The 20867-nt window shown below is 37.4% G+C and overlaps 1 protein-coding gene across 2 annotated transcripts in view; it reads right to left on the bottom strand.

Annotated features, from left to right (window-relative positions):
• The window catches only part of APLF (aprataxin and PNKP like factor), a 71047-nt gene that overhangs the window by 8307 nt on the left and 41873 nt on the right, over positions 1–20867 (bottom strand). The window contains exons 7-9 of one of the 2 annotated variants that reach the window (XM_041755366.1): positions 15289–15641; positions 14760–14885; positions 273–319 (exon numbers count right to left, since the gene is read on the bottom strand). In XM_041755366.1, the coding sequence (XP_041611300.1) occupies positions 273–319; positions 14760–14885; positions 15289–15641 (526 nt within the window). Of the gene's footprint in view, positions 1–272; positions 320–2853; positions 3287–14759; positions 14886–15288; positions 15642–20867 lie in introns of those variants that run through there. The other variant, XM_041755367.1, reaches the window with a different exon arrangement.

The raw sequence follows: 20867 nt of genomic DNA, 5'->3' as shown, positions 1-20867 counted from the left end.
TTAGGTTGAGATTTTTTTTTTTTCCAGGAACTGGCCAGTGAAAGAATTCTAAAAGATACAAGGATAAATATACATGGTTGTGCAATGATTACAGAAAACATTTGGCATTTAAAAAAAATTACCACTTTGTTCTAATCTAAGAAAAATCATTAAAATCAGCAAGTTCATAGAAGCAGAGATTTAAAAAATTCACATAACTGGAAATTGTATCTAGGTTGAACAAGAGAATCATTTGAAGGTTTCATTTTGTTTCCTGAAGTAGGACTGCTTACCTGGAAGTGTACTATGTCTGTATTCTATCTTGTGCTGGGGATTCTTCCTAAAAAAAAAAAAAAAAGGGAGAGAGAAAGCAAAAATAAGATCTAGTTTTCTAATCACTAAAAATTAGTAAAACTATTTAAACTAGAACAATAGCAAAGATTAAACTAAACACTCAATTACCTACAAATAAAATTAAGGTCCCAATAAGCCTCTTACTGAAAAGCACTTGCTTTTGTTGTTGTTGCTAACTAGAGTCATGCTGTATAAAGCATTAGCTTTTTAATTACATTTATTAAGTGCCTATTACATGCCAGGCATATTTCTAGATGCAGAGATATACTGGTGAACCAAACAAAAGTTTTTTCCTCCTGACTTACTAGAGAAAAACAGCCTGAGACAAAGTACAATATATCATATCCCCAAAATATAACATACTGTATTTCTCAACTGTCAATGCCATAAACCACCTCTATAAAAATACAATATATCATATATGAAATATAGAACACAAAATATCAAATGTGTGTGCCTGCATGTGTTTGTAATGTCTAAAAAGATTTTTAAGGTTCTTCTTAAATCCAAGATAAAAGCATTTAAGTCATGTCTCCGAAGATCCCAAACTGTTAAGAGAAAACAGCAAAGTCAATTTGCAGGGAGAAATTTACATGAAATATTCCAAAGTAAAAAAAAACCAACAAACTATTGTTTGGATATCTATTTTTGAGTATATGTACTTAAGATCTCTTTTATTATTTTATTAGTTAATGTTGGGGTACACGCTACACACACAAGACATTCTCCAGATAATCCAGACTTGCCCGGGCAGCAAAAATCCAAAGCAGTTACTGGTCGATCATGACCCACATGATGGGCCCCTCTCTCTCGAGGGACTAACACGGAAGAGCGGGGTGCACACCAACAACAGGTATTTGCTGAGGTGCACGGCTCATACAAAGCTATTGTGAGGATTCATGAAGAATACAGAGCACGTCCTTAACCGACAGGCGTGCTAAGTTGTAAGTAATTAATGCTGGCCATTGACACATCCATCATTGGTTCAATAAATAGTCATGGGGCACTAATTACATGTCAGGTTCTGTAATCAGGTGTGACATTTCTCATTGCTAATATCTCTTCTTTTTGGGGGATCACTCTTCCTATACTGTCAGCATGAAACACCGTACAAGGCTTCAACCACATACTTAATTAAGGGTCGTAACTCATCAGTTTTGAAAAATGGAAAAAGGATTCTAAAGAAGATTGTGTATTTGGGATCATTAACCCAAATCTGACCTTTTATTGGAAGAGAAACTTCCAAGTTGGGAAAAATAAACTGGACAACTTAAATGTGGCAAAGGGAGGTACAAATGAACAGAGCTGCAGTGATGATTTGTGGGAAGACGGAACACGCAGGCACAGCTCACGGACCTGTTTAATTCAGTCTTCATTAAAATGCAATTAATGCTGGACATGTCAGGGAGGAGGAATGCAAACACGAGGGACATTAATACCAAAGTTCATCTTCATCAATAACCTAGAAGACAGCTGTTGGTCATTTGAGATTGTTTTTGGTAGCCTTTTAAAAATCTTTTTTTGTATTGAGTATGAAAACTAAATACACTGGTAGCTTTTTGTTTTGGAAAAAAACAAAAACAAAAACCAAACCTACTAAATATTAGCAGGATTAATACACTGAAATTCCATGTAATTTTGCTGAGATTCTACAAGTGTTAGCAATTCTATACAGATGTCCCATTGTTGTTATTATTATTATTACTATTTACAGTCTTTTTAAGATTTAAAATCTTTTTCTCCTTCACTACATATATACATATTTTTTCAGGTTCCAAGCAGTCTTAACTTTCTCCACTTTGCCTTTAATAATTAAGAAAAAATTTATTGAAAAGCTCTTCCTACCATATTCTGCCTAAGTTCAAATCGTACCTCCTTCAGGAAGAGAATTCTGATCATCGCTGGCACACAGGTCTAGGATATCTTGTCTGTATCTATCATTTGGTACTCACTACGTAATTTCTTATATTGTCATCTAAATTTTCAACAGAAGTGTGTGTGTGTGTGTGTGCCCGCACGCCCGCACGTGTATTATCTCCATGGAGTTTTTCTTGTACCTTTTAATATCTTTTATAGCACCTTTCACAAGGAAGCATTCATCTGTAGTTTTAACAAATTTATCTACTAAAATGTAGATTTTTTTCAAGGAAAAAAATGTAATTAGGTTTTTGAGTTTAGAAAATGATAGAATATTTTGTATTTTCCTACTTAATAAGAAAAAAAGAAACTTGTCTTTGCTGACTTTACTATTATTTCTTAAAATAACTATTGAAAGCAATTTGAAAGAATTATTTGCAATACAAACTCAAGTTTAAAATTCTCATTGGTCAGAGTATTAAAAAGCAGCTTCTAGTAGTTTCTAGACTGACAATAAGTGTTTTTGAGTTCACATTAACACTTAATATTTTTATGGTAATCCTATTCCATGGATCCTGATGTTTTCAGAAGCCTAGCCTCTGAAAGGCAGTTTTTCTACTGGGAATATGCCAGAGAATGCCTATTCTCATTAGGTTGAAAAGAATGTCAATGTGCTGAAATCGCTTTGCCTTCACACTTACAAAGTTAATAATCAAAGTACTAACTGAATCTTTTTATACAAACCCAAGACTAAAACATGTTAGTATTTCCTGCCACTGACAATTCCTACTTCCCCAGGAAACCATGAAAATGTAACAATCATATTAAGCAGATTCCACTGCAATCAAGTTCCTGAGATCTTGACGGGTCGGCATCATCAAACACTTAGCTGTACTCAGTCAATCATGCAAGGAACACAGGAACATGGAGTCCTTCACAAATGGTTAAGACAGATAGATGCCACTGTGTTTTGGACCTGTTCTCATCTGGCTGGGTGAACTCGGGATCACTGGATTGCCATGGAAGGGTGGTTTCAGGATCAGAAGAGCTGATTATGAATTCAAACTTTTGCTGGTCGTGTGATTCTCACAAAGTCCTATAAAACAAGTTGCCATACTGCTTGGCTCACACAGGGTTGTTCCAAGGGTTAAATCAAGTAATATGTATAAACACTTGTAGGCTATTAAGTATATTCCACGTGTCAGCTATTTTTATAGAAACAGAAATTTTACTTTAAGATAGCCAACAATGTTTGGAAACTCGGTGTGCCAGTGAAAGTAACTGCCAATTAATACTAAAGAGCTGAATTTTGTTTTCAATGATACATGATACAATGAATATTTTCTAACATTCACCTATGCGTATCTCATCTTCAAAAATCAGTCATTTCATAACAAGGCACAATGTCTTTTTCATATAACCCTGGGTTAAGGCTAAGTGGTAATTTTGTGCAGCCCTTGGGGGGCATATGAGCATTTGAAATAACTTTCAAGGATAATGTGAAATTCTGCTCAGGACTTTTTCCTAATAATGAATGGAAATACTCAGGCTTCATTCATAAAAGATTTACAACCATCTTTTTCACAAATGGCATTTTCTGTAACTTAGCAGGCCTCAAAATCCTTTCTGAATTGTCTGTTTTTTTCTTTTGCATTACTATTAATTATTAATGGTAATCTTTGTTTTTTTTTTAATCTTTGGTTTCTAAACATAAAATTATACAGCCATAACCACACCAGCATTGCAGAAGCTGTTATATATTAAAATATACATTTTCTAAAAAAAAAAAAATTCTGATCTTAATGATAATGGCACTTGAATAAATATTTATCTGAAGGAAGAACACTCCAGGAAGAGGAAATAGAAATGTCTATAAATTTGCTAAGGCTCTATGGGAAACAAGCTAAGGTATTTGGAAAAACATTCAAATGCAGATTTGAACAGCTCAAAGAGAATGAATGAGAAAACAGTAGGAAATGAGGTCAGAAAAGGCCTCGTAAACTATGGCCAAGAGTTTTGTAGGAAAGTATTGGGAGATTTTGAGTAAGAAAACATGATACGACTTACTTTTAGAGAATTACTCTGGTTGCTTATGGAAAATGAACCACTGGAGGGCAAGAGGAGAAACAAAGGTCTCCGTTAAGAAGCTATTGCAGTACTTTAGAAGTAAGGGGTAGTGGTTAGGACTAAAATGGCAGAGGGAGGGGAAGGGAGAAGTGGTCAGGATCCTAATTATTTTCAAGGCTGAAATGGCAAGAACCGCTGATGGGACTGAGTGATGTGAAGAAAAGGGAAGAAATCAAGGCTGCTTGTAGGTTTGGAGCATAAACACTGTGTGAATGGTAAAGTCATTTAGACAGGTGGAGAAACCTTGGGGAAGAGTCGTTTTAATGATAAAAATCCAGAGTTCTGTTTCAGATGTAAGAAGTTTGAACTACCTATTTTATAACCAAGCATATGCGTCTGGAGTCATTAAAATTCAATCAGGTGCCCTCAGGAGTAAGAACAGAATACAGAAATGCCTCACTCAGGGAACTGAACCCTGTGGCTCTGTGATAATCACAGGTAGGGAAAAAGAAGAGGCAGCAAAGAAGACTAAGGAAGAGCAGGCCAGGAACCTAACCGGTCTGGCTCCGTGGACATGAATAAATCACTCTGTACTCCTGATATCCCCACTACTGAGTGCAGGACCCTGGAACACTCAGCTGTTGGATTTTGGGAGAACATGGGGACTCAAGTGTGGCTATGTGGAGTGGAGTGAATGTGGCAGGTGTTTCTCTTCAGGAAATGAATCCAGAAATAGGAACAGACGATGACAGTGAAAACTGGAAGGATGTGCGTAAGACGGTGGTTGAAAGTACCTGCGAAGTCATCAAGCTATAAGGATATACCAACGGGGCTATTAGATTAAGTGTGGCTGATCTCACTGAATCCATGTTGAAACATCCATCCAGGATTCATTCAGTGTCAACGATGGTGAAGGGGATGTGTGGCATTGAGAACAAAGTCTTCCTGAGCCTCCCATGTATCCTGAATGCTTGGGGCTTAACCAGTGTGATCAACCAGAAGCTGAAGGATGATGAGGTTGCTCAGCTCAAGAAAAGTACAGATACCTTGTGGGACATCCAGAAAGACCTAAAAGATCTGTGACTTCCAGCTTCCAGGCTGTAGAAATTTAAGATTACAATGTGATTAACTGTGAGCCTTTAGTTTTTCATTCATATACATGGATCATAGTTTGCTTTTATCTTCCTAAATATGGGAATCTGGCTCACAGAATCAAAGCCCATGCTTGGTTTAATGGTTGCAATATAAGCCCTTGAACAAATAAAATTAACTATTGTAGTGTGCTTCTAAAAAATAAATAAATAAAAAATGAAACCTATTTATTTTGCCTTAAATAAAATAATATGGATTTATGCTAAACATACATTCCTAATTTTTATGAAGCAGCTCCAAAAAATCAGTATCTTCTGGTTTGAAGAATACACCTGTACATATGATCAATTAAGACAATATTGCAATAATTTGGAACATTTTTCAAAAATAAAGAAGGAGAGGTGCCAGGGTGGCTTAGTCGACTGAGTGACCAACTCGGCCTTGGCTCAGTTTATCATCTCAGGTCCTGAGACTGAGCCCCAAATCGGGCTCTGAGCTGGGCGTGGAGTCTGTTGGGATTTTCTGTCCCTCTCCCTCTGCCCCTCTGTCCCTGCTCGTGTGCAAGTGTACGTGCTCTCTCTCTCTAAATAAAAAATATAAATTAAAAAAAGAGGAAATAGCAAAAAATTTTAGGTCATAGATATAAATTTGGATCAGTAAATAACAAAAGATAATGAATTTACTTACTATCAAATAGACTTTTTTAAAAATGAATTATGCTTGTTGCAAAACACTGTGTTCTTTCAACTATACAGATCATGTTGCAAATTCATTACAGTGAGAGCACTTATAATTGACAATATACTTCCTTACGTCATCCCTCTTAGAAAGTATTATAATTAAAAAAATATAAAGTAGGTCATTGGCTTCCAAAAAACAACAAGGTACCAATACTTTTATTTGCATAATTCATATCTGCCTTAAAATTTTAAGTCTGAAGCAATGTATGTGAGTTTACATTTTCACACTAAACTGGTTGATGATGGATTCTATTCATTTCAGTGTACATATATTCCAAGGTTAGTGCCCAATTTAACAAACAAGAACAGGAGTAATGCACTGCATAAAATCCAATTACACACCAGAGGAAGTGAATGAGTCAGAGGCAGGCGCGGCAATCACTGGTTATATTAGACATTAAGTATCTAATGTTCTAATTCACACAAGTACCTTAAGCTAATCAAACACATTAAACTGACAAAGTCTTCTGACAGACTATGGCGTAAGGCACAAAAGGAATAAATCAGATTTATTAAATGGACAACACACTTAAAATGACATTAATTCTTTCATATTGCCATTTTTCTGGGTTGATTTAATTTTGTGAGGCTTAAAAAAGTATAATGTCAGAGGAAATTTTAGTAATGCCTGTAGTCTAGATAAGAATACAATTTAGTGATTAAGTATCTTTTCTAAACATCAATCTCTTATATGGGCCTTAGAATCTTTATCTTTATTTTTACTATAGTACACATTTTTAATATATGATTCATATTGTTTGTCTTACTCATGGGATGGGATGGCTGAAAATGAACTATATCCATATATGTATACTTTGGTGTTTTTTCATATTTGCTTTATTGTTATAAGAATAACAATAAAGAACTTCCACCACAGATGGCAATACTTGGAAATAAAATACAGTATCATGTAAGTTCAGGTGGTTGACACAGTACAAGACAGATTATTTAGTGTACTGTACAGGGTTGAGATCACCTATATATTTCAAAAAGAGAAACTAAATTGCACATTCAAGGGATTAGAAGGTAAAACTGGAAAGCAAAAAAACCAAAAAACAAGCAAAAAAACAACTTAGTATTTCACTTGAGAGACCGTTTTTACTTGAGAATTTGTCTTGTGAAGGCAAATCTTCAAATATAAAAAGCAAACAAAAATGTTTCAATCATAAGCTTCATCTCCCTTCCAAATGTTGTCAACCATCATGGAAAACAGGCTTATCATTGCTCTACTTTTGGAATATATGTATTTACTTTTGTAAATATAATCATTTCTGGCTGATTTTTGTGGGTTATTTTATGATCTGTGAGACACCAATATTTTTCTTCTGTGGCTATAGGAAAAATCTAGCATGCATTTACAGAAAATCTTGCTTTTAAGCAAGCCAAATTAGAACATTTTATCATTCTGATACAGTATGCTTATATTCTAGCACTGCGGAAATAAAAACCTGGCCCCATGACAGTCATTCCTGCCTGGGGTGCCATGTAAACAAACCAACACTTCGATGACTTTGATGTCCCTATAAATGTTCCACTTGACCAGAAACATAATATATCCAGTCTGCCAGTCCCCAAATGCCATACCAGTTCTGGGCTCTATACTTCTTCCTCTTTCTTCTCACCTCAAATAAGGCTGACTATGTGGCCCCGGCTAATCAGATATTTTCTGTTTTTCTCTTCCTTGCTCTTTATTCATTATCCTTAGTTTCCCACCTTCCAACCCAGTCTGCAGTTCTCTGAACAGAGACCATTTACTTCATGAAGTGTTAAATAAAGTTTCTTTGTATTACTTGCCTTCTTTAATAATATTTAACAGCACTAAACAGTACGTGGCTTAAAAATGATATATATTTTTGGGTGCCTGGGTGGATCAGTCAGTTAAGTGTCTGCCTTCAGCTCAGGTCATGATCCTGGAGTCCTGGGCTGGGGCCTGGCATCAGCTCCCTGCTCAGTGGGGAGCCTGCTTCTCTCCCTCTGCCTCCTGCTTCCCCCCACTTGTGCTCATTCTCTCTCTCACTTGTTCTCTCTCAAAAAAAAAATTCTCCTTTAAAAATGATATATTCTTGCAAATCAAGATTATTAGAGAGTAAACTGCTAAAACTAAAGTGATGTTATAATCAATGACATACCTACTCGATCATGTTTTTTGCCTAAATAGTAATAAGAATGTGACAAGAAAGGATATATAAAAACATGTATCATGCTTCCACAACCAGGGTTTATTATTTTGATGATCTGAAAAATTCACAATTTCTTCAATCACAGTACCTTATCTGGAGATCTTTTTTTTCCTAACTCCAAAATATTACTTTGTCATTTGAATAAAAAACAAATACTGTTAATACTTTAGAAAGCCATGATAGGAGTGCCTGGGTGGTTCAGTTGATTAAGCATCTGCTTTTAGCTCAGGTCATGATCTCAAGGTCCTGGGGTGGAGCCCTGCATTGGGCTTTCCTGCTCAGCAATGAGTCTGCTTCTCTTTCTACCTCTGCCCCTCTTTCCTGCTTGTGTACTCTCTCTCTCTCTCTCTCGCTCTAATATATAAATAAATAATAAAATCTTAAAAAAAAAAAGAAAAAGAAAGCCATGAATAATAATGGTGGAGTCGGGCCTGCCACAGAGAAATGCTGGAATGGAGGAGGGAAGAGACTCAGTTTGATTTCACTGGCTTTGGGGTCTTAGGCAGCTCACTTAACCTTTATTTGTAAAATAGTAGTCAGAGTAAGGGATCATACCTAATGTTCTCCCAGAATCTGTCTGAACTGTAATTAAAATTAACAAGGGAAAAAAAAATCTTCAGATTTTATTTCCAATTTGAACCAAGACACCAAGTAGCTCAGCAATGAAAAAAATACACTCTATGTATATATAAACATATTTAGATACAGATCTGAAAGTTTCTATTAGCATATGTGGGTCACTGGTATTGGAATAATTTCTCTTGCCTACTGCTGCTCTGATGTCTCTTAGAGAGACTGATGACACTGAGGCAGTGATTTTTGATGTTATTTTTGACAGTATTTGACATTTGATTATTCTTAGGAAGGTTTTGTATTTTACGTTTATTCTTCTCAAGAATAGGCACATTTGGATTTTGCTTCTGAGAAGGTCATAAGGCATCATGGCAGGCCAATATTCTTAACAACTAGGAAAAAAAGCCTGATAAACTGTAAAAATTGTTTTTATGACAGAACTGTGAGAGCAATGAGAATTTTGGAATATTTAAAATTCCACAGAGAAAAAGACCTTCCTAGGTTAGCTGACAATCACTGGCTCTTTTCTTCCCTGGTTGTCTTTGCCAATTGGTGGGGGCTGAAGAATAAGATTTGAGTCATCTAGAGGAACTCTAGTTGAGGAAAAGAGAAACTTGTAGAGCTTTTCATGGTCTCGTGGGGTTGTCATGACAATCTGAAAACTAAAAAATCCCAAAACACCAGGCTGATTTTTTTCTAAGAAATATTTGCTGAATTCCAGGGAAGTATGAGAGGTTTAAGGACTGCATCTGAAACTCAAAATGGTAGAATGAAATCTCTAATTCATGTCATGTTTCAGAGATGAAGTCCCACTAGGGACAAAGGATCTACAACAAACATAATTAGTCTCCCCTCAAGAAATGTGCCAGATTTTAGGCTGCACAGGTGACAGCCTACTTGGCTAAGCTCAGAATCTCTAAGGGAAGTTTCAGAGCTGAGAGAACAGAGACCTGCTCTTCTGTCAACAATCTAGACATGTCATGCCCAATGAGCATGGATAAACCAAAGGCAGACCGAGTTTTCTTAAGATATCAACCTAGGTATTACTTATCCAAATCTCTGACTGGACAGAGATGACTAGCTCCTATCTGCCAAATAGGGAAGTGGGGGGTGAGGTAGGCTGACTGATGGAAGAGAACATGCATAAAACACAGCATCCAAAATTATAAAGGGTAGGTTCATTAGTGGTCTAGACACATGAGAAGAGAGAATTACTAAACTCTAAGATAAGCAACAACAAATATCCAATCTGAAGCACAGAGGCCAAAAAAAAAAAAAAATGGAAAGAATAAAACAATGTGTAAGAGACATATGGGATGGACTCAAAAGACTCGATATGGTTAATTGGAGTGGAGAAATGAGGGAAGACACAGAGTGGGGCAGAACAATATCCAAGGGATGAGATAACAGCTAAGCAATTTCCTCAAACTAACAAAGACAGCAACCTGCAAAAAAGCTCAGTGAACCCCAAACAAGATGAATGTCAAAAAAATCATACCTAAACACATGAAAGTGAAAGCAACAAGGGGAGCCTAGCTGGTTTGGTGGGTAGAACATGAGACTCTTAATGTTGGGGTCATGAGTTTGAGCTCCACGTTGAGGGTAGCTTATTAAAAAAAAAAAAAAAAAAAAAAAGCAATGATAAAAATCTTTAAAATGACCAAAGGAAAAGCATGTTCATTTCAAAGCAACAATAAGACAAACAAGTAACTTTCAACAGAAACTATGGATGAAGGAGTTGATGGAACACCCTCAAGTTGATGGAGAATAAGCAAAGGTGCCAAGCTAGAATTCTATACCCAGTGAAAAGAGCCATCAATCAATCCACCAATCAGAACATACAGACACACAAAATTTGAAAGAATCCTTTCCCATAAGATTTTCACTAAAGAAATGCTAAAAGAAGTTCCTAAGACGAAGAAAATGATCCCAGATTAAAGGATAAAGCTTCAGAAAGCCTTTCAAAATGATAAATATGTCAGTAAATATAAAAAATGCTGATGCTTAAAATTTAAGAAAATAATAGCAATGCCTTTACAACTTAACATGTGTAGAGGTAAAAATAAATGATGCAATATTTTTTGAAAAGAGCAGAAGACAAAGTAAATGGACTTAAACCAACAAAGCATTACTGTTCTATTTCAGAAGTGGTAAAAGAACCAACTACATGGTAGACTGTGTAATGGTAGACTGCGTAATAAGTCACTGATGCCTATTAAAATCAAATATAACTACTGGGGAAGAAAGAATATACAATTAAACAGTTAATGGAAGAGAAAAAAATGGAATGAAAGACCTTTGGTCAATCCAAAAGAATGGGATCCCTGGGTGGCTCAGCGGTTTAGCGCCTGCCTTTGGCCCAGGGTGTGATCTTGGGAGTCCAGGGATCGAGTCCCCCATCGGGCTCCCTGCATGAAGCCTGCTTCTCCCTCTGCCTGTGTCTCTGCCTCTCTCTCTCTGTGTCTCTCATGAATGAATAAAGAAAAAAAAATCTTAAAAAAAACAGAGGTCAGAAAAAGAATAAAGGAACATGAATATAGGGGGCAAATAGAAAACACATAGCAAAATGGCAAAATTAAACTTAAAAAGATCAGCAATTATGCTAAATATATTGGACTACACAATGTACCAGAAAAGCAGACTATCCAGCTGGGTTAAAAATGAAAACAGTGAACCAATTATATGCCACTTGTAAGAGACATAGTTTAAACATAAGGACAGGGGATCCCTGGGTGGCTCAGCGGTTTAGCGCCTGCCTTCAGCTGAGGGTGCGATCCTGGAGTCCTGGGATCAAGTCCTACAGCAGGCTCCCTGCATGGAGCCTGCATCTCCCTCTGCCTGTGTCTCTGCCTCTCTCTCTCTCTCTCTCTCTCTCTCTCTCTGTGTGTGTGTGTGTGTGTCTCATGAATGAATAAAATCTTAAAAAAATAAAATAAAATAAAAAAATAAACCTAAGGACAGAGGTTGAAAAAAGAAGGATGAAAAATATTATCACACAATACTAACCAATGAAGGCTGGGGAAGCTGTACTACATCACACAAAATAGTTCTTTTTCTGGTAATCACAGAGGATATCATCAGACCAAACCTCCTACAGGTAACAATTACACTCTGTTAAAAATATAAAAACAATAATCTTAAGGAAAGGGATAGCTACCAAAAGCAGGCAGAAGCCAGAAGGGAGTCAATGTAGGGAAAAAAGGGAGCAGCTCTGAGTGAGTTTCCCATCTTTATGGCTTTTCCACTGACAACAGACCACAGTTAGTGCATTAAGAAAAACTGACAATTAAGAGAAGAAATAAACAAACCTACGATTACAGTGGAGATTCTCACATCCTTTTCTCAGTAATAGAATTACATAAAAAATCAGCAAAGACAATGAATACATGAACAACACTAACTATTTGCTCAAATTGACAGTTACAAAACCCTATTCCCCCAAATCACAGATATTTCTGTGCACATAGTACGTTCAACAAACATAGACCATCTAGCTTGACCAAAATCAAATCTCAGTAAGTTTTAAATTCTAAAAAATGTTTTATGACAATGAAACTAAACTATAAATCAATAATAATAGTATGCCTAGAGCAATCCTAAAACGTGTAAATATTAGACTAAGTAGACTTTACAACAAGAAGCATTTTAGAGACTAAAAGGGACATGATGGACCAGAAAACTTTTAAAATTTTTAGAACTGATATCTGATCAGGTCACTAGATCTAACTACCAATTATTAGGAGATACAGGGGAACATAATGAATGACAATTCGGTAATGCAGTCAGCAAAATCCAGACAGTCAGACACTCCTCAGAACAAATCGTCAGCTTTCTTCAACAAATATATTGCAAGGGAAAAAAAATGAAGAGGAACCTATTGATTAAATAACTTAAGAAACATGGCCACCTTTTGCCCATACATGGACCTTAACTGGATCCTAATTCAAAGAAAAGATAATGTGAAAAAAAAGAAAAAAATAGGAGAAAAGAAAAAGAAAATGAGACTATAAGTAAATTGGGATACCTGACAGGATCTAAATTATATATTTTTTAATAATGGTTGTAGTATATTTTTAGAAAGCCTTTATCTTTTAGTGATATACCCTAAAATACCTATGAATAAAATGGGATGAGAAGTTACACTACCAAGGGTTTACTTCCAAATAATCTAGGAGCAGAGGTAGCAGGTGGAAGAGAGGGAAGTATAGAGAAAACAGTATTGGCCAAGACTTGAAAATGAGTTACGGCTTCACTTGATCTGCATTTCCCCCACTTGAGGATAATGTATAAAATTCTGTATTATAAAAGTTCCCTGAAATGTTCCCTAAAAGTTCCCTAAAGATGAAAAGGCATATGGCCATTGTGCCATGAGCTATGAAAGGCTATTTTATCTTTAAAAAAAATAGAGACAGAGGGACGCCTGGGCGACTCAGTGGTTCAGCACCTGCCTTTGGTCCAGGGTGTGATCCTGGAGTCCCTGGATTGAGACCCACATCGGGCTCCTTGTGTGGAGCCTGCTTCTCCCTCTGCCTGTGTCTCTGCCCCTCTCTCTGTGTCTCTTATGAATAAATAAATAAAATCTTTTAAAAAAAAAGATAGAGACAGAGATACACATTTGTTCTACAAGTAATCTCACTCAACATTGTTTCATCAGTACTTGGCATTTGATGATTCTTTGGAGAATATTTGTTGAATAAATAAATGGGAGCAAGGAATTAGTTACTTCAAGGGTGTGTGTGTGTGTGTGTGTGTGTGAGAGAGAGAGAGAGAGAGAGAGAAAGAGAGAGAGAGAAATTTCCCTAATTAATAAGATTTCCATATTAGTTCTTGCTTTTTATATCTTGTTCTAGAAAATCATTCCTAGTCTGCGATCAGGAAATAATGTTCTTATACACATCTCTAAAGCTTTATTGTTTTTTTTTTTCCTTTCACATTTAGTTCTAGGATTCATCTAGAATCCAGTTTTTGACTATGGTGTGAAATAGAGTTCCAATTTTCTTTCTCCAGATATTTACTCTTATCTCAACAAAATTAATTTAAAAACTTCATACTTTTATCAATACCTGCAATGCCCCTTTTTCATGAATATGTCACCTGTATATGCAAAGGTCTACAAGAAGTTCTGCTGGAATGAAACACTGTAATTTTCAAATGATAAGGCACAAGGTTTTCAATTTTTCTTTCCTGCCTCAGAAGATTATCCTGCCTTCTTATTGAAAACTACAATCATAGAAATAATAACAACTTCAAATAGACCAGTAGGTTCAGTAACTGTTTCAAATTTATCTAAGAAACATGGCTGTCTGGAATTAAAGCTGAGGTTAGAATCACTACTTTTTCTTTGGTAGTCGGATTTATTTCAAGCTCATTCAGTCATTGAACAAAGTTGCAGATACAAGGATAAAGCAGTCCCTATTGTCAAGAGACAACTGCAATCTCATAAGATAAATTCTACTATGCATGATACACACAGGCAAAAGATGCTATGAAAGGAAAGAGGAGAAGGTGCTCTTCTTTTAAGCATCGAGTTGCATGTGCTGGCAAGAATGGTGGAGTAGTAGGACTTGAGGAAGGCAGAGATAACATCCCGAATTGCTTTATGTCACACCAAGGAGTCTTGGTACGATGGATAGAATGTACAATGGGGTAGCATCGACACCTTTTCAATTATCTGATTTACATTTTAGAAAGTCAGGAATAAATGAGGAACAATTTCAGGCATTTACAAGGCCAATAACTTCAACAATTTATAATTATCTAAAAGAAACATAATCCTATTGGCAAAATGAAAAGCTACTATCTATGGAAGTTTAAAGACTGAAAGGCTTGAGGTGAGAAGTTGCCTGCAATTTCTGCTGAATATACAACAGAGGTTAAGGAGGAAAGGAGTACAACCCAACATTCCAGGTGTATGTACCTGTAACAAGATGCTCCATAGGGACATTCCGGCCGGTCGTCAGCCTCATCTTGACACATGACTTGTACACCTCCATAATCACCATCACCAGGGTGACTGAAGTGTTGAAAGTGGACAGGATTCTTCCTATGAGGATGGAAAACACACTGTCAGAAAAAATACAATTCTCTTGACAGTTATACTACATACTGCTATTTATGAAGCCATCTTTCTAATATCTAAATAAGACATTAAACAAGCAGGCATTTAGGTCTGGGTGATTCAATTCTTAAGTCTGCCTTCCCTAGTTCATGTCCTTGCATCAATCAGCATGTCTACATATGAAGCATTTAATCCCCCCGGTTCTATCTTGAAAGCCTCTAGTGAGATTTACAGGACCGAATACTGAGAAAGTGTAAACCAGCAGAAACATGATAAATCTCCTAACCTTTAGGCCAATGTGTTTTCTGAGGCCTTTAATATACATATACCACACAGCTACCTGCTATGGAAATAAGGGAATCACGTGCTACCTGTAATTTTATTTTACCTGTAGCACTTTGCCCCATACATGCAGGATGTCCTCTTGATCTTGTTTTCTTCAGAACCTTGTGCAACTGAATCGGTTGCCTTTGCACTCAAGGTTTCAGGATTGGAGGGGTCAGAGCTGGACTCAGGAGATCCTGGAGACTCCTCCTGGGAGGACTTGCCCTGGGCACTCAAGGGACTCTCAGAACAGCTCATCACCTCGCCTTCTTTACTTCGCCTTCCTTTCATAATATTTCTACGTTCGGGAACCCTACCGAGCTCCTCTACTGGGGTTTCATTTCTCTGTGTATTAGCCCTTATATCATTCACTTCTGCATTATGTGACGTGATCACAGAACATGATCGCAGCATTTCCTACAAAGGCAAATCAGAAAAAAAGATATTAGAAATAGATGAAACATGTTTTAAAAGAAATACGTAAACATAAGCAAAAAGGCATGAAACCAAGATTCATTCAATATGTGCACTTTTATTTTTTAATTTTTTAAAAAGATTTTATTTATTTATTTGAGAGAGTAAGAAAGATGGCGAGAAAGAGAGAGCACGAGTGGGGGATGAGGGAGAAGCTGAGCAGGGAGACTGACTGACGTGGGGCTTGATCCCAGAGAACCCTGGGATCATGACCTGAGCTGAAGGCAGACGCTTACCTGACTGAGCCACCCTGGCACCCAATATGTATTATTTTTAGAACTTTAAGATTCAATTTTAAAATTATTAAAAATGTCATTTTCCCTGTTGGCAATCTGATAGCCTTAAAACAATCTATAGTTATTAGAAAGGGAATATACAGGGGCACCTGGCTGGCTCAGTCAGAAGAGCACCTGACTCGATTGCAGGGTTGTGAGTTCAAACCCCATGTCAGGTGTAGAGATTACTTTTAAAAAAACAGAGAGGGGGAAAAAAAAAACAAAAAAAACAAAGAGGGCAGCCCCGGTGGCGCAGCGGTTTGGCGCCACCTGCAGCCTGGGGTGTGATCCTGGAAACTTGGGATCGAGTCCCATGTCAGGCTCCCTGCATGGAGCCTGCTTCTCCCTCTGCCTGTGTCTCTGCCTCTTTCTCTCTGTGTCTATGAATAAATAAATAAAATCTTAAAAAAAAGAAAAAAGAAAATCTTAAAAAAAAGGATATACAGCTGTATCAAACCTTTACAATCACCTCAAACATTCAGAAAAATACAAATGCAACCTAAGAAAATACAACTTTGCTTCCATTTGAATATAATCTTTCCCCAAAAAACTACTAGTCTTTTAAACTTTCCGTTCTGGGATGCCTGGATGGTTCAGTGGTTGAGCGTCTTCCTTTGGCTCAGGCCATGACCCCGGGGTCCTGGGATCAAGTCCAGCATCAGGCTCCTCGCAGGGAGCCTGTTTCTCCCTCTGCCTGTCTCTCATGAATAAATAAAATCTTAAAAACAAAACAAAAAAAACTTCCCATTCAATAATGTGTGATGCTTTTAACTTGCTCTGTCTTTATAATTTGTTACTGCAATACTTTTATTTCTACCCTCTAAATATAATCATGACATTTTCCCTTTAGCTGAATGAGAACATTGTTTTTCTTTCACACCGAAAAACTTGCATGAAGCTGTGTCATGACAAACTCAGAAAATAAACAGGATTCCTCTGAAGTGGTCCGAATAAAAGTTTCAGTTTAATCAAAAAGTTTGAACCAAGTAAACGTTCTTATTAGCACTGAGGAACCTTTTTAATCTGTACTTACCACTGGGACAAACAGTAAGTTTAGCTGTATCCTATTAAAAATGACTTCTTAATTACTTAACTTCCTGTGGAGTGGAAACAGCTCAGGTAAGCCTCGGTCCTCCTGTAACCACTACTAGGATGTGACACCGTAACAGGTATGCATGAAGGTTGCCATGTTTCTGGTGTAACAGTAAACGGCCTATGGGAGAAGCAATTGTTCAGCTACCTCTTGGAGCTAACCCTCAGCTGGTGGCATCCACTGCCACACCTCTCTTTTCTCCCAAGCTGCTCAGCTACAGCCCAATCTCATCTCCCTCCACTACAGGACCAATTGACAGATGCCAGGGACTGGACTCTGAGGTGGGGATGGGGCAAACCTGACCCACCTCCCACCTTGGCAGTCCCTTAAGGGGTCAACTCACACAAAAATGTTCTTTTTCCCTGTTGGGTAGAAATAGGACAGATTAGCAATCCCTTAGCTATGCAGATGTCCAGTAAAATGTCAGTCCCTGGTTCCTGTTGGCATCTCTAAACTCCACAATGAATGGTCTCAGAGTGAGAACATAATGTCTCCCTACAAACACAGCATTCCCCCAAGCCTCAACATCTTCTGGCCTCTCAGCTCTCTTTGTCTAAAGCCTGGGGGTGGGATGGTGAACACTTCTCATACCTTTCAATAAGCCTCACAGGGAGAGGCTTGGCTCTCACTGCTGGGGGCTCCTTTTAATCATGAGATACTTATACTTAGTAATCTTGTCCTCAGCTTTGGGCCTCAGCAGCAGTTTTGGGATGATGGGGTAAAAATATCCCACTCAACATCCTGCCAGTTACTTAGGGAGATAAGGAACACAACTAGGGAAGGAGTTAAATAAATTGGAATTCATTTTTACCATGAAATACTATGCAAAGGTTGAAAATGAACAGATCTCTCTCTCTCTCTATATATATATATATAAGGATTTTTATTTATTTTTTTTTTATTATTATTTTTTTTATTTATTTACGATAGTCACAGAGAGAGAGAGAGAGAGGCAGAGACACAGGCGGAGGGAGAAGCAGGCTCCATGCACCGGGAGCCTGACGTGGGACTCGATCCCGGGTCTCCAGGATCGCGCCCTGGGCCAAAGGCAGGCGCCAAACCTCTGCGCCACCCAGGGATCCCTATATAAGGATTTTTAAAAAGAGAATTCACACAATGATTCCCTTTAGCTTTATTTTTTTTCCCTTTATCTTTAAAAAACAAAAAAACAAAAAGAAAACCCTATCTCCCTATGTGTGTATTTACTTGTGTAAATTCAAATTAAAAGGTTTAGAAGGATACAAACCAAAATATTAGTAAGACCAATGGGATTGAAGGACAAGGCAAATCAAAATTTTCACTTAATACTCCACACGCTCTGCCATTCTATTTTTTGATAACAGCATGTATTTTTCTTGCCATTTAAAAAACAGAAAAACCAAAGAAAATAAAATATAAGACATGAAATGTTTAACATGATTTCAACTCCTCTGTTTTTTTTCTTAATTTTCACAAAGAATATATTCAACATGCTAATTTATTCTAAAGGAGAAAGGAATGATAAAGTCACAGATATCAAGACTATGGATCAGGAGTTCTCAAATATATTTTAAGAGGCACAAAAGCTGGAATTCATAATGTTCTTTATGGAACTTCATGAAATATTGATACTCAGTAAACCCTTGGCATTCAAGAATTTAACATTCAGGGTCTCAATTATTTATAAATGATCCCAAAAATCCATTACATGGAGTAATTTGTAAGTTTGCTGAAACATAAATTTGCTCTGTGCCAATTACAAAGCTCATGAGCCAGAGCAAGTCACTGAACTGCCAAGTGACGGAACAGAAAAGATGGAATGTGCTCTGCACGTGAAAGAAGCAGCAAAAAGGCAGAGAGGTCCATATTTTATGCACCTACCTTGCTTATATCTTAGATTAGATGAAAATGTTAAGAATGAAATGCGGGAGGCTGAAGATTCATGATAGAGAAGCTGAGTTCCCTACACTATAAAAATATATGCTAGAGCCCTCAGGGTTCAAGGAGCATGGAGCTGGTGTGAGGTGACCTTGATGCTTGGCGATGGTTGGAAGGTACTCGTATGGTTATTAAATTGTCTGTTAACTGGCCCAGCAAGCCCTCCCTTGCCCTTCATATGAGGTTTTAATGTCCACAAGGGACAGGATAAAGAACTTCTGCCCAATAAAGGCACTGAGGTCATCTGCTCCTGGAAAGAATGTCTGTACTAAGAAGACACTGCCTTGAAAGTCCTGCATTAGTCTCATTAGCAACCTCATACTAAGGATTTAAAAATCCCAACCTCCAGCCCCAACTTCACTTCTGAGCTTCAAACTTATATTCAACCTCTAACTGGACATTTCTTCCTCAATATCCTACTCACCTCAAACTCAGTCGAAACTGAAATCCTCCCCCAGTATCCTGTACCAAAGTTTTTCATTCTGGTCAGAAGCTTGGAAGTCTATCTTTCACTCCTCTTTTCCCCTCACCTCTCAGATCCAAGCAACAAGCCCTGCAGTTTTGCTTCTTAAATATTTCTCTGATCCAATGCCTTTGTGCCATCCTTAATGTCACCAGTCGGTCAGATTCTCTTTTTTTCTTGACTGAGGTCCTCATTTCCTCTCTCCTCTCCCTGTCTTTTATTTTGTTCCCTTTCAATCTCTCCTCTAAAGAGCTGCCAGGGTTCTCTCTGTGGCCAAAATCCTTTGAAAGTCCTCCCTCTCCAACTGGTCCCCACTGCCAGCTCCATCCTTATCTCACATCCTCATCTGGCTTTACACCAAGAATTCTAAGAACAATAGTTCCCAGAATGCTATTCGTACACCCTCTGCTCCTGTACCTGCTGCCCACCTACCCGGATGGGTTCCTACTTCTACTTCTTTTATACCTGTTTCACGCCTACGCTTGTTAAGATTCAGCTCAGATCGCTTCTTCCCAAGGAATTGGTGTAGGCGGTCCTCAGAGCCCCCAGAAAAATCAATGTGGTGTCAACATTATTTCATGATTTCAAATCATGTCCACCACAGGACTATGAGCTCCTAGTCAGGTATGTCTTATTCACATTTTTATCCCAGATTCAAGCACACTGCCTTGAATATAATAGAATGACTGTTTAATGTAATGATTATTAAGACGGTCTTTGAAGTAAAAAAAATCGTATCTTGAATATTAGTCTAACCATTTCCTACCTTTGACTGAGCTACCCAGGTGCCCCCCAGTGTGTGCTATTCTAAAGCCAATCCTACACCTTTAGCTTCTAGTGAAAGCTCCCAAAAATATGGCGACCCATGGAGCTCAGCCATAAGTCTACAAGGATCATGAAAACTATACCTAAAGCCACCCCTCTCTGAAGAGGAAATATATCTGACCTTTTTGGCCTTCGTGCGTGCTCTCTAATTCTTTCTCTTTTTTAAATGCATCCAATAATAGGCCCCATTTTCATTAAGTACCCAGTGTTAAAGAATGCTTAAGTCAGCCAAACCATTCTAGTGAGTTAGCAAAAACTCAAAGAGGAAAGAGTAGTTTTCTAAATACTATAAATTAGCCCAGAAGTAATCCTGCAATAGGCTATTAAGAACTAGCCTATCAGTTGTTCTTCATAGGCCCAAGAAAAAGGTGGATACATGTAGTGTGAGAATGCCAATGAAATAAAAGAAACCAGATTTTCAGAAAGGAGGTACCAATTACTAACAGTCAAGTGGTCTCCACTGCTTTCCATTCTGGACATTTCTAAATTAAATAGATTTGTCTTCTACAAAGCAAGTACTGTATCAGTTTTAGTAAAGAAAAATCTATCTTCAAATTTTATCTTCGTAAACTCCATAATAAAGAACAGTTTTGGTT

The sequence above is a fragment of the Vulpes lagopus genome, chromosome 5 (assembly GCF_018345385.1).
Source record: "Vulpes lagopus strain Blue_001 chromosome 5, ASM1834538v1, whole genome shotgun sequence".
NCBI classification, from domain to species: Eukaryota; Metazoa; Chordata; class Mammalia; order Carnivora; family Canidae; genus Vulpes; species Vulpes lagopus.
Note: the sequence above shows the minus strand (reverse complement) of the source record. Positions and strands in the feature narration are given on the sequence as shown.